This window comes from Eurosta solidaginis, chromosome 3, assembly GCF_040869045.1.
Source record: "Eurosta solidaginis isolate ZX-2024a chromosome 3, ASM4086904v1, whole genome shotgun sequence".
Classification (NCBI taxonomy): Eukaryota; Metazoa; Arthropoda; class Insecta; order Diptera; family Tephritidae; genus Eurosta; species Eurosta solidaginis.
In genome coordinates this window covers 228,310,313-228,324,764 of record NC_090321.1, presented here as the reverse complement: position 1 = coordinate 228,324,764, position 14,452 = coordinate 228,310,313, and the positions used below count along the sequence as shown (strand labels likewise).

The 14,452-nt window shown below is 36.1% G+C and overlaps 1 protein-coding gene across 1 annotated transcript; it reads left to right on the top strand.

The window, feature by feature from the left end:
• Positions 1 to 362: 362 nt before the first annotated feature.
• On the top strand, positions 363 to 13,429 carry dup (double parked). The gene is made up of 3 exons (XM_067775417.1): positions 363 to 1,320; positions 3,233 to 3,927; positions 9,469 to 13,429. The coding sequence occupies exons 1-3, from the start codon at positions 1,240 to 1,242 to the stop codon at positions 11,030 to 11,032; spliced, it is 2,340 nt and encodes a 779-aa protein (XP_067631518.1). The 5' UTR covers positions 363 to 1,239; the 3' UTR covers positions 11,033 to 13,429.
• The last annotated feature ends 1,023 nt before the right edge of the window (positions 13,430 to 14,452 follow it).

The following is a 14,452-nucleotide window of genomic DNA, read 5'->3' as shown; positions in this document are numbered from 1 at the left end:
ATAACGTATCCAAAACAATGAATGAAATCTACAAAAATTTATTAAATTCACCAATTGAAATATTTTTAGGTTATGGATTTGGCGAGAAATCAAAAACCAATTGATTGGCTATGGTATAGTTATGGAGATAGCGTTAGGGTATGGCACCATTAATCGATTAGATTGATTTCCATAAGGTAGGTTCGATCAGCTGTTTTCTCGGTTATGGTTTTATGGTTATAAGTCACCATAAATTGGCCCTTTAAAGATTACGTGTCGACGGTCGACAACGTCAAATATATTTTTTATTCATTTCAAGAGCTTGGCTACTCTGGTAAAAAATCTGCAAGCGCGTTTGAGCAACCCTGCTTTTGGCGGTTGGCAATACTACCTGAAGTTATTAAAATTTTCAGCTGATAAATTCTCAGACAAATTATTTTTCCCCACACTAAATTATTACTATTAGTGCTTGAGTGAGAATAAAGAAAATATAAGCGAGTAACAGCATAAGTATACATTAAGTTTCAAGACCTAAAGTTTATTTTTTGTTGCTAATGCGCATTTTACTTTCAATTTGCGTACGATATATATGGAAATGTGTGTAATTTGTTCCTGTAATGAATTGATTCCAGAGGTTTGAGCGAGATCACTATCGCCGCAGAAAGCAATTTTCGAAACAGCTGATGATGATAATGTGAAAGAGTGCGAAAGCATTAATAAATAGGGTGTTGAAACACGAAATGAATAGTGCTCGAAAAAATCCCAAAACAAAAGCGCGCCAAAGAGGGGAAATTCGCGCGCAACTACCACTACAAATGAAGCAATTTAATTAAGATACAATTTTCAAGAGAAGACATAATTTTTGCACAAATTTTGCTTATAATTATCATATTAAATTTATTGCACAGCAATAACTAACCAAAAGCTCTTGACAATTCAAATAAAGAACTGATTGTGAGTGTATTTACTCGCGCTGCATCATTATCGCATGTGGCACACATATCCACACAACTGTCATTTGTTCATGTGTATCCAGCAAAGCGTCCAAGGGGTGTGCAATTTAGCACTTTCATTCATATCTTTTGGAGGGAAATTGGGTGTCAGTCAAATTTTGAGCGGGATAAAGTGAAGACGTGTGAATTGATTGTAGCTCTGCAGACAAAGACGTGCAACCATTGTGAAAACATATTTAAACGCTTTCAATTCAAAATTATTCCAAGCAAAATTAAATACAGTTTTTAGAGAATATATATATATATAATGTCTCAACCTTCGATCGCTTCGTATTTTAATACGCGTAAACGTGTGGCTACGGATGAAGCTGTTACCATAAAAAGTAGGGTAAGTTTGTGCCTGCATAACTGTGTGTATATATGTGAGAGGTAACGTTTTACACAAGATAGGATAAGCGATATCCTTTGTCGTCCTAGCAAACGGACATTTTGTAATGTGAAGGCATTTTGCCTTTTGTTGCACCCGCTTGTTTCCACGGGCGCTTACATTTCTTTGAGTGCGTGAATGCGTGTGTGCATGCGCTCTTAAATTTTAAAGAGAGAAAAGGTGGAATATTACAGAATTCTTGAAGTTTTGTAATTTAGAGAAATATTGACAGGGTATGTAGAAATAAATAATAGTTCGGCAGAATCTCTTCATATGCTTGGTATTGATGCACGTATTTGTACATACATACATATGCACGTATTGGCCTGCACAGTTGTTCCTTCCGGAAAAACAGATAAAGTCGATTGCCACATTGGTGAGCTATATACTAGCTTATGTACGTGTCGGACAAGGAAAAAATTGACAGTAGGGTAGCCTGGGTGTTTATGAATAAACTCGTAAAATGAAAATGCAACCGAGATTGAAAATTAATTGGAACAAGTTGCAAAAACCGAAACTTCCCGTACCGGACCTTCAGTGGAAACGAACCAGCTATGAATATTATGATGAACCAGCTATAATATTACTGATGTCAAGACGCGTCTTTTGACACCTCTCGATATTTTTGGGAGCGTATTAGCAGTCGACCCCTCAACTAAACTATTACCAAAGTTTTATATTGAACCAATTGAAACTGACACCAACTCCAGGCCAGGGAACTAGACTCTTTATACGAAACTTTACCAAAATCCGAATTTGAATGAAACTGGGACCAGTACTAGACCTGGACCAAAAGTGGACCATCAAGTCCATAACAGAAACTGCCTGCCAACCGAAACGGGTCTTAACCAAAACAGTGCCGAAACCTTAGCAAACCAGGCACTTGAACAAACAAAAACCTTGACCAACTACTAACCGGTACGAAAACTAGAACCCTGGGACCCTAACTGGAAAGGAAACGGGCCAATATAGACATTTTACCTAGAACCGAAACGGAAATTGAAGCAGGCCTAAACCGATAGTTAATCCAAACCAGGCCCCAAATTCCAACGAAAGTAACGCTAAATCGCATGCAACATTTAGTACAATGTGGTCATAAGGAATAATAGACTAAGTTATATGTACAAGTATGTGAGTTAGGTTTAAGTAGTCATCTCCGTAAGCATTATGAGGAAATACGGCACCTGAGAACACAGCCGTATAAAGCCAAAAACACAAGCAGGTCCTCAGTGTACTCCACAAACAGGCGCCGGACCTCTATGCCAGGAATTGCCCGGTGAATCCTGAACTCAAAGAACAATACCCAAAACTTGCAGAAGAGGAACGCACACTCCCTATTAAACGCGAGTTACTCTAGCTCAACTTCGACCTGGATACTGTAACAGGTTAAACTCTTACCTATTCAGAATCAACCCCGACATACAAAACATATGTCCTGCTTGTAACGTGTCCCCACATGACACCAACCATCTCTTTAACTGTATTGTGGAACCAACGCCTCTATCACCCCTCTCATTATGGGCCACCCCTGTTGAAACAGCAAGTTTCCTTGGACTCCCTTTAGAGAATATTGATGACAATTTGTGATCGGGCTCACCTATTGGATGGGGCGAAGCACTTCTACAACAACAACATCATAGGGATGTTGCTGGACACATCGCATGCAGTACATATGAAAATATATCTCGTATGCGGGGTGTGATTCTGGATAAGTAAGAGTATCAAGATCGAAGTTGATAGATAGTTTCAGAGTACTCCGTGTCATTTAAAAAATCGACTTAAGACTAATTCAGCTTAGGGCAGCAGCACGGAATATTCTGCACACTTAACAGCATCGTTTGAGTTGATTATGTAATTTTTAAATTTTTTTTAGCGTTTGACAGACGATACTGCTTCAATCACGTCTCAGACCACCGCAACCGGTGATAATAGCCATAAAAATGATGATAAAGACGATATTGTCGTTATCAAAGCTGCAGCAATGGGATTACGGACCAGATCCGGACGCATTATTAAACGCACTGTTCCTCAGCAATCTACCGAGGTACCGCTTAAAAAGCAAGCAAAACAGGAACAAACGCAATTACAACAACAAAAGCTTGTGCAATTTATTCGGAAAGGTCCTTTGTCTCCACGAAAAAAGCAAACACCCATAAAAGATATACAAAAAAGGAATGAAGAAACTCCCACTGCCACTACCACGGCTACACAATTAACCAATGCTTTTGCCTCTAAAGATAATGTAACAAATGTATTGCGTGGTCTAAAAACGCCAACAAAGCAAATAATCAAAGGGTCTGGCGCTACGCCACTCAAGCATGACGAGTTGAAGGGTATGGTGCGTAAAGAACTAAATTTCGACGAAGTGAAAGGTAAATTATCGCGAAGCGCTAAACTACAGGAGCTAAAAGCTTCCTTATCGCGCATACAAGAATTGGAGAAGACGCGCAAAGCGCAAGAAGATCGTAATCGTCGTTTACGTGAAGGTCAACGCGTATCGCCACTCAAGCCAACAACAGCAGTGCAACTTAAGGAATTTGATACCATTGAATTGGAATTGTTGACAAGGTAAGTCGAATTCAAATAACTGACCATTACCAATTCGACCTATTTTGCTATTGTATAATGGTACACACCTAGTAGTTCACCAAAATATCGGTTAAGTTTAATCAAATCGCCTACGAAGCAATAAAGCCGGCAAAGCGCAAAGGTTTTGTCATACTCAACTATTGAGGTCATTTCATGTATAAATTGTTGTTAAAAATTCGTTCTTCATTACATACTGCTGCTTAGCTTTGTAGCTGAGAGTTGCTCCAAATTGCTGGCACTGCATTTGCCAACGTTCTCTGACGGTCATTCGGCCTGATATGCAGCTCTGAGTTGACAGTGTGTAATTGTCTGAAATGTTAAGTTTTACTATTTTCGTTTTTTCCTAACCATTCTTTAACTGTTTTTGTTTACTTCTTCATTACATTTACGTAAATATAGTTCTTTTATTTCTAAAGCAATTTTTAGATGCAAGTCTTCATAGAACTATAGTGCATATGTATATATATTGTTTCTATAGTAAAAATCATGCAGTTTTGAATGTTAAATGTATATACATTTTTATGTTCACATGAATGTATATACGCAGATACACATTGTATATGTTTCTCTCAACTCTTGACTTTCGCTTTTTGTTGATTGATCCCCATCCTTTTTATGTACACATTCTCATGATGTTGGAATTTCTTTGTTTGCCTAGCTAACTGCGGCTTGTTTTGTTATCCTGCACTTAAGGGTGGATTTTGTAACGGCCAAAAAATTATGGGAAATTCTTGTGAAGCATAGATAGGTAGTTGAGGAATTCATGTGTACGTACATACATACATATGTGCACCTTACGCAAACGAATACGTTTTTTTTAATGTGATTCAAAAATAATTTGATAAGTAATGGTGTGTGTGCATGTTCACATATTCCATACCAAGGCATTCGGGGAGTGTCCTTATCGCTACAACAACAACCACATGAAACCTTCTAGGCCCTCCTACCACCTAGATCCATGGGGAACTTCGAGTCACCAGAGCCTCGGCTGTTAAAGAAACAGGATTCGCCACGGGTAGGTGAGGTTCACAATTGGGTTTGGAGAATCTATATATTGCACTGGCAACCCCGTGAAAGGGTTGCGCTGCACAGCCCCTATAATTTGGTATTTTAGTCGCCTCGTACGACAGGCATATCTACCGCAGGTATATTCTAAGCGCCCTCACCCTTTTTTCAAAATATTCCAATTTTGTTTTTTTAAATATACTCCATGGCGTTCCTAGATGTCCACTGAATAGTATACATACCCCAAAAACTATCAGCAACGTCAACGGAGCTAACCGCGCACATCTAAAGTTGTATAAAAATTGTGTGCAGTTCGATGTATTTTTGGATTAAAAAGCAATATACCCTTTTAACCTAAACACTTGTTCACTTGTTTAGCCTTACCCAGATCTAGTTGCATTTTCTTTTAGGACAGGTAAATGTGTTTTTAATTAATATGTTAGATTTTTTGTACCGCATATTTTAACTGAGTTATTGTACTTGTAATAGTACTACTTTACAATATTAAATTTTCTAAAACCCTTGCAAACAAAAAGAAACTTTTTTTTCATGGCATATCATGCCAGTAATTTTTTGGCAATACATAAGTTTGTGTTTGTTTCAAAGTTTAATAACAAAAATGGCTGCGCATACCTATAGCAGTGTACATTGATTACTGTAAGAAATTTGTGTTGTGGATATATGGTATTTTTTCTTTTTTTTTTTTAATTATCAGAATTTTGATAAATGTATTTTTGTGTTAATTGCGTTAAAAGTTTATGTTGGTATTGATGTAAGTATTCAATCTTTTGATGATTCGATGAACTTGATGCTTATTTTTAGGTGTTGTTATTGTTTACTTATTGTATTAATATTTTATGTATATTAATATTTGGTTATATTATTGCTATATTATTGAGGCTAAAATTAATTTAGAATTTGTTAAATATTGTCAATTATAATTATGTTTTTGAAGAACCTAGAATGAGGTTGAGGGGTTAGGGGATCAGAATATACCTGCGGTAGGTATGCCTGTCGTAAGAGGGGACTAAAATACCAGATTCAAGGGGCTGTGTAACGCAACCTTTCAGGTTGCCAGCGCAGTATATAGCTTCTCCAAACCCAATTGTCAACCTCACCTATCCGCGGCGAATCCTGTTTCACTAACAGACGAGGCTCTGGCGACCCAAAGCTTCTCATGGAACTTGGGGGTAGGGAGAGAGGGAATGGCCTGAAGGTTTAATGTGGCCCCATAAATCGTTCCCGAGATGGTCGGGCTAGCACCTTAATGGTGCTATGGTACCGGAGCGTACCGGATTTGTATCCGGCAAAGGACCATCACATCGATAACACTCCCCAAAGCCTTCGGGGAGCAACCTTATCGCTACAACAACAAAAACAACAACAGGTTGAATGATAGTAGATGGCAACTTTGTGTGTACAATCACTCAAAAATTAAAAACTTGTATTATGCAGAATATATGTTCAATATATAATTGTACCCTGCATAATGTAAGTCCAAGTTGTTGATAAGGAATTATAAGGTGATTCCTTTATTCCCTTGAGGGTTATATAGGGTGATATGAAATAGCCATTGATTCGTGTCATGTTAAAAATTATTTTAAGAAATCTTTATATTTTTTAAAACTGTAAAAATGTTATATTTTGTTTTTAAATTGGTTCAACGAAAGATTTAGACAACGAACTTTATTAAAAAAACAAAAAAAAATACGTATTATTTAAAAAAAAAAAGTTAAATTTTGAACAAAATAGCTCACCAAATGTTGAGGGCAGGTAGATGCTGGAATTAAAATCATAAATTGATATTGAAATTGAATGTAAAACCCAAATATAACGTGACAATGTCGTTGTCCATACATTAGAAGATTAAATTGTAATAGCTAATATGATTAATACGAAGTAAAGGATAAGACCTTCTTTAGCAATTTCAGTAGTTGTGAGAAATAAAGCACAATAAACGTGAAACAAATAAGATTTCAAAAAAGTTGATTAATTGATTTGAACGCAAGCGAGTCATATATGTCTTCGACATCAAATTCTTTACATTGTTCTCTTAGTCAAGAAGTGTCCCAGTTTCTTCTATACTGACGTGTTACATCATCGAATATTGCATAGGCGGTAGATCCTGGTGTTCCTTAATTGACTGGTAAACACACGTTAGCGGCACAACCATTATGCGCTCCGCATCGATTCACACCATCGCGATCTTCATTTTGTTGAATGAATTCCTCGTCAGATGTCGTCACGGATGGATGAGTTTTAAAGAAAATTCGTTAATAAATAACACGAAAAATAGTATTTCTACAATTCCTTTGGTTCGATTGTAGGATCGCCTTAAATATATAGTGTTAAACTATATATTTAAATAAATTTATTGTTACTTTTAAAAATTTTTTAAATAACGAATTAGAAAATTTTCATTTTGAAATAAGATTAAAAGTAATATAACACAAAAATAATTTTCAAAATTAAAGTATATTTTAAAAAGTAGATAACCCTACAATACCTTCCTGCGATTTTTTGAGTGGTGATCAATTTCGTAAGATTGATAGCCTTATTGGCAAAAGGTAACCTTGTGAAAACAACCTCAGTGGCAACACGTAGGTGAAAAGTCTCAAAATGTAACACTATATCGATGTACCAAATGTCAGTCAAATCGATTAAGCCGTTTCCGAGATGGTAGTGGATATACAAAGAAATATAAAAAAGAAGGTGAGGTGGCAACCCTTCTTAAAAAATAAAATATTTTTCGTTTGATACCCATATTGACATATCTCATGTATTGCCCAAAAAATGCCCCGGGTCCATCCGAAACCGGCGGCCCGATCCAAACTAATTTTGCGCGGAACACCGTGAATTTACTTTCAAATATTTCCTTTCATAACAATGAAGTGACACAACCACTTTTTGAACAGAAATACCTGCTGTTTCAATTTTGGCCAGCTAGATTGATCAAATTGGGGGTGTTTTCCTTCATTAATATTCCCTTTCTATTCATGTCTTTTTCGACATCCCCCGCCGACCCATGGTATCGCCAAATAAACTTAACTAACGGAACAACATACAAAACATTCCTGAGCTAAATAAACATGCTCAGAATTATAAAGATTTAAAAATGAAACTGTTCCCAGGGGAGTTGAATGGTCCCGAAGCATTCCTCAAATGATACGGAGGTAGTCCGGAAATAATTTAAAAACAAAGGCCAAATGACCCTGAATAGTCCCCGAATGATTCCGAAAAAGAGCCGAATTGATCTCGAAAAATATCTCGGAATCGACCAACCATGATCGAAAACAGATATTAAAATTGCGAAATGGTCCCCCAAATCATCCAGCATAATCCCAAAACAGTCGTGGGAAAAATCACGAAAGCAATTTCGAAATAGTTTCGAACACTATGCTGAAACGATTCCTAAAACAATCCAGAAATTATACCTCAACAATTACGAATTGTTACCGAAGTGATCCCGAAATTATTAGGAAATAAGCACGGACTCACCTCTAAAAGCTCCCGGATGAAATAGATTTCGAAAACCATCTCGAAATGGTGTAGAGACGGCCTGAAATTTTTCCGTTTTGGTCCTTAAAATAATTTCGAAACCAGCTGCTCACTTATCCAAAAAGGTTACGTAAAATTCGATCACAATTTTTTTTTTTTTTTTTTTCAGAAAGAATTTTTCAATACCCCAACCTATGGCATCCTAGAGTTCGAACCAATGAGCTGCAATTATTCATGTTTTAAGATTATTAGTGGACTAACCAAAAAATTAGTATTAGTGCGTACACAAACAAAGAACTTATATCCACTAAATCACATTTACATAGTCATGCTTTGTAAAATGAATAACCGCTCATAAGCCACGAAGCAGTTCAGTACTCAATTGTCTTATTGAGCAAGAAAGTCAACTGTGTTATACGAAAACACTAATTTGAATCAGTATGACTAACAGTACAATAAAATGAATAAAGTCATATCAGTCTTCTGACGCTAGCAACACAACGATGTACACGAAACTAAACTGAATACAGCGCTAAAGAAAAACCGATAATAAACGAAGTATACAGTGTATTACACACGAAACCAACATGCTACTGAGTTAAAGCGACTATGATTTCAGTTTATACTCAACAATGTCATATATGTATGGGACATATGTGTTGCGGGGCACTCGTATGTATTTTCTATTTTATGTGCTAGTCACTCATAGTATTTGTCTGTACTTGACTAAGTACACATTTAGACACAATTTTTTGGCTCATGACTAAGTGCACTAATTTAATTAGTACTTAAAGCAGACCTCTGGTTCGAACATAGTTGGCTATGCGGCTCCCGGATGACCCGTGTACGGGGGCTTACTAATGTTTTTGTAGTTGTAGCAAGATAATATTGATGAGAATATTTTGGACTTTGAACGATCAATCTATAAATTTACCAAGCTTTATACTCACCCCTTTTGTACAAATTTCACATAAGTTATGGAAATGAAATAATTATTATTTTTACTTTATTTTACAGCCCCGTTAAAACATTTAAAACACCCACTAAATTGCCGCCACCCACACCCGATAAACATGAGCTTATGTCACCACGTCATACAGATGTATCGAAACGTATACTCTTTAGTCCCGCTAAACCGGGCTCCCCATCCAAAGTGGTGGTACCACCGGCCTATCAACGTTTCATGAGCCTAGCAGAAACAAGCAAAGCTGGACAATTACAATTACCATTCAAATATCGTACGCTTATTGAAATTTTCAAGGGTGTGGACTCTGTATGTGCAATGTTTCACAATCGCAAGGAATGCATTACATTTAAAAAATTGAAGCCCGCTGTGCAACGTATGCTACGTAAAAATTTCACGGAAACTCATTTGGCCCAAATTAAGCAAATATACCCGGATGCATTCGTTTTCTCACAAATGAAAATGCGAAACTATGGTTCGACATCGAAAGCTGATTATTTCCAATTAATTATATGTCCTAATGTCGAAAGTAATACAACAGAAAAATTTAAAGCTAACAAAGTGCTAGGTGAAGATGTTGCTGATAATATACTGAGCGCAGCACAAACATGTACCATGAATCCACAAGTGATGACAGAGCGTTTGCAACGCTTTACAAACACATTATTGCAGCGTGTCTTAAACGATCACGACACATTTTTACGTTCACTTGATCCACCAATTAATATACCAAAATGGAAAGTAACACGTTGGCATCCAGATTTCAATTTAGAAAATTGTCCAGATATTGAATGCGCGCATTTGCCGCAGCCACCAAATGTGGAAAAGTATTCATCAGCACGTGATATTCTATCGACAGCGCGTAATCTATTCAATTGTGCTACACCTATGGAGCGTGCTATGGCACGTTACGAAGCTAAAAAGGAAGCAACACGTATAGCTGAGGAGAATGCCAAAAATACAAGCAAAATTGAGGCACAAGCCATAGTTGCTGACAAAATAAGAAATAGTGATAAGGAACAACAAGTGGTGGGGACAGCAGTTAAAAGTGTTACAGTAACAAATTTGGCCACATCTCTCCCAGCAAAAGCACTCAGTCATACCAATCAGTTGCCACCAACTGCAACTGCGACTATCACTTCCTCTACCACCAGCAGTAGCAGCACTATCACTGGTGCAACTTGCAACAAAGTGAGTAACAGCGATTTCACTTCAAATCTACTAAAAGGTGTACCAAAATCATTACTAGAAAAAGTGCGCGCTAAACAAGCCGCCAAAGCCTTAGATGCTATGACAAGGCGACCATCACAAGATCAAGAGGCTACCATGTATTCCCGTTTACCGGAGTTAGCACGTCATTTGCGTAACGTTTTCATTACAGAACGTAAAGGCGTACTCACGCTGGAGATTGTAATCAAAAAGATACAAAATAGTTTTCGTGCATGTCTAACGGCACAAGAAGTCGAGGCACATTTGAAGCTTATGTCCAAGGAGTTGCCAGCATGGGTATCTTTTCATGAGGTACGCAAGACAATGTATTTGAAAATAGCACGCGATATGGAGTTGAAGAAAGTAATAGCGAAGTTGGAGGAAGTAGCAAATGAGAAAAGTAAATGATAAATAAATGTAAGGGTAGAAAATAGAAAACCGTTTCATTTAAAAAAGCAAAACAGTGACTAGATATAATCGTTATTATTTTTATTTTCTGTGGAGATCAACAACTTAATATAACGATAGTTCATTCCCAGTCAAACAGAATAGGAGTGTGCGGAAGGAGTAGCTAAACGGGAGTCCCAAAGTGTTTAAGGATTACTCTGTCAACATAATTTCATACACTAATTCGAACACTTATTTATTCAATATAAAAACACTCAAATAATATTTATTTTCGATTGATTTCGAAGTCCTGCCTTTGTTTAAATCTGAAAAAGGTAGGAGGAACAGTTCAAGGTATATGTGCATTATTTGAGTGGGCGCTATGATTGGCTGACAAAAGAGCTGGGCGATTAGGGTATCATAACAGCAATGGAATTTAAAAAAGCTTTTGTATTACAATAATCTTAATCATAGGAACCATGATTGCTGTCATTTCCAGTAAATTTAAAAAATTAGGATAAAAGTAGTTGCTACATTATTCGTAATTAAACCCTTTTTAACTACGATCATAGTAATCATAGGCAAAATCAATTTTTTCGCTGATTATTGGAGCAAACCTTTCTTAGAAATAAGCCATAAGCAAATAAGTAATACCTCCGTTTATCGAGGTTAGATTTCAAAATATGTTAGGCTTACGAAGTTTGGTGTTTTGTTATATATATTGTAATCAACGTATTAAGGGGTCAATTTTCGAACTTCGATCTTATAACTGCATTTTGGGGGCTAACTTCGAAAAAATAAATGTATAATTATCGATATTGAGCAGGACATACCGGAAATTAGCACCATTAAAATAATAAGCCCACCATCTCAGGTACGATTGGATATGACCATCGAACCTTCTTGGTCTGTAGATTTTAGTCTCTTCTTACGACGAGCATGCCTACCACAAAGTCCGGTGGGGTTACTTCTCGCTCAGCTCTGACTGGAATTTTTATTTTTTTTTCAATGAACTCAATCCTCACAAGATATCAAAAGTTCTTAGCTGTGAGTGAAGATTTAGAAAATTGAGTAGGTACTACTACGAATTTTGAATGTCATTAGGTAGAAGGTTAAAATATTATATAATCACTTAAGTAATTATTATGAAAAATAACGGTTACATCAAGGTTTAAGTTCATTAATAACAACCAGTATAGTCACTTAGAAGTGGAAAAATTAATATTAAATATAAAATGACGCATAAAGTTAGCCTACAATTTAAGCTAAACATTATTTTACTGTAATTTGGTCCAAGTTTATTAACAAATAAATGGAAAAACAATTATACATCTGTTATTCAAAATAATAATAATTATTCTTATTCAATAATCATTAAAATACAAATACAAATACCTTATTAGTCAGTTAAATTTGTTATTGAAGCATTGACATAAAATATTTTATTATTAACTCTAATTTCCTAAGTTGTCTGAAGTGGGTCGACATATGTTTTTTCGAAGTGCTAGAATTTTTGAGTGGAAATTCGAATTGCTATTGCTGTTATGGGTATTAAAATATTTCCAAAAGATTTCCATTGTTCTCTCGTTACTCTTCAAAACATTTTTGTTTTGCACGTTAAAGCTTTTTGGAAGAATTTGTTTTTTAAAAATTATTACTCGAGAAAATCAGTTTCGAAAAAATGCTTATTAGGGTGGGTCGATTTATTAACCGACATCGCGCCATCCAATTTTCGATAGGATTTGGGCTCAGGAAACGCATAACCAAAACAATCATTTTCGAGCCTGCGAAGTTTCATTTTTTTTTTACCTTTTTGCTACTTTGATTTTTAAGGTTTTTTTCATGACGCACTAAATTAATTTTCATTTGTTTGTTTGTAAATTTTCAAGTATACCCTTGCCGGTTTTTTTTTTTGTTTTTTTTTTTAGCAGACATTTTTGGGTCGGACGGTATGCATGAAAATTTTACAATCAAATGAAAATATTTTTAGTAGGTCATGATAAAAACCTTAAAAAAAAGTAAAAAAATTAAATTTCGCAGGTCCGAAAATTATTTTTTTTGGGTATCCGTAGTGGAACTTTTTTTCTGAGCCCAAATCCTATCGAAAAATCGATGGCGCGATATCGGTTAATTTTCGTCCATACAAATCGACCCACCCTAATGATTATAGCTATAAATATTAAAAATAATTCGATAAGATATATTTTTGTTTTATCGTTGTGAACCTCCAAAATATCGACCTTCGCAAAATTTTAACCCACTGCAGAAAATTTTACTCAAATATAACATAAATTTTACATTTATGCATCATTATTTCACTTCACATCTACATTTATGTAATATTTATAAACTAACCAGTAATCGTTTTGTATGATTAAAAAAAGTTATTGACATTTAATAAATAAATTATGGTTGGAAGAGCGTTTAAAAATCTAGAGAAAGAAATCGTTCGAATCCTAAATAGGCTGTCTCTACCGTACTTCGATCAAAAACTTAGTTGTTGTGGAGCAAAAAATTCCTGAACTCGTATCCAACGTATAGAGCGGAAGATTAAAAAACGGACGACTATATAATGGGGCTTTATATCTATTGTCAGCCAAATTTTTTGTACGTCAAAACGCTGGAATCAGAGCAAGTTCTGGATAAAACTCTTAACAACCTTGATGTGGTTTCAAAATGGAAAGGTTCATCGGAACTCTTCCTTTTGTATCACAAAACCAACAAATTTCCAAAGCAAGGGACAAAAAGCTCTTATGCTGTAGCTGGGTGATTAAGAGGAACAGTTTTTATGAATTTCTTTGAGGGACTAGCACACCTGCGGCGGAAAGTTTCAGGCAGCATTAAACACATCATAAGGCTTCCAAAGTGGTATCTATACCAATAACTAGAAAAAACGATTGGTCTAATCTTTTTCCTGGAGGTTATGGAAAAGAAATAAACTAAGATTGGGTCGAACGCACTTAACATGTCTGCATTCCAGCTGGTAGGTCCACGGAAACAGCTTTGTAAAATCAGCCAACAGAAGTTCAAAGTGCAAGAACGCTGCACTTTTCTGAACATCGGAGGTACATTCGATAATACCCCTTATGATATCGTAAACTTAACTACGCGGTTCTTGTCAACGCTATGAACGAATTATGCGCCAGTGGCGGACTCGACATCATCCCTTTGAAAACGGTATTCATTCCTTTTCTGGCGTTAGTTACAACTCAGCGGCCCAAGCTGAGTATATGAGAATGGTCCCGATGAAACTCGCTCTCTATGATAGCGAGGATGTAAGCGCTGGAACTACAACAACACCTCACACTTGTAAAATCCTGTCCAAATGAAAATTGACCCCTTGTTAAAAATAAGGTAAAACTTCAGAACCGCAGTCGCGTATGCGTACAAAATTATCGGAAGAGGTATCAAATGTCGTGTTTTGATCTCCATATCAATCCG

Excerpts from the sequence above, each read along its gene's own strand:
- dup (XM_067775417.1), top strand. The coding sequence starts at position 1,240 with ATGTCTCAACCTTCGATCGCTTCGTATTTTAATACGCGTAAACGTGTG. Across the intron at positions 1,321-3,232 it reads CTGTTACCATAAAAAGTAGG|CGTTTGACAGACGATACTGC; the intron begins GTAAGTTTGTGC and ends AATTTTTTTTAG. Across the intron at positions 3,928-9,468 it reads GAATTGGAATTGTTGACAAG|CCCCGTTAAAACATTTAAAA; the intron begins GTAAGTCGAATT and ends TTTATTTTACAG.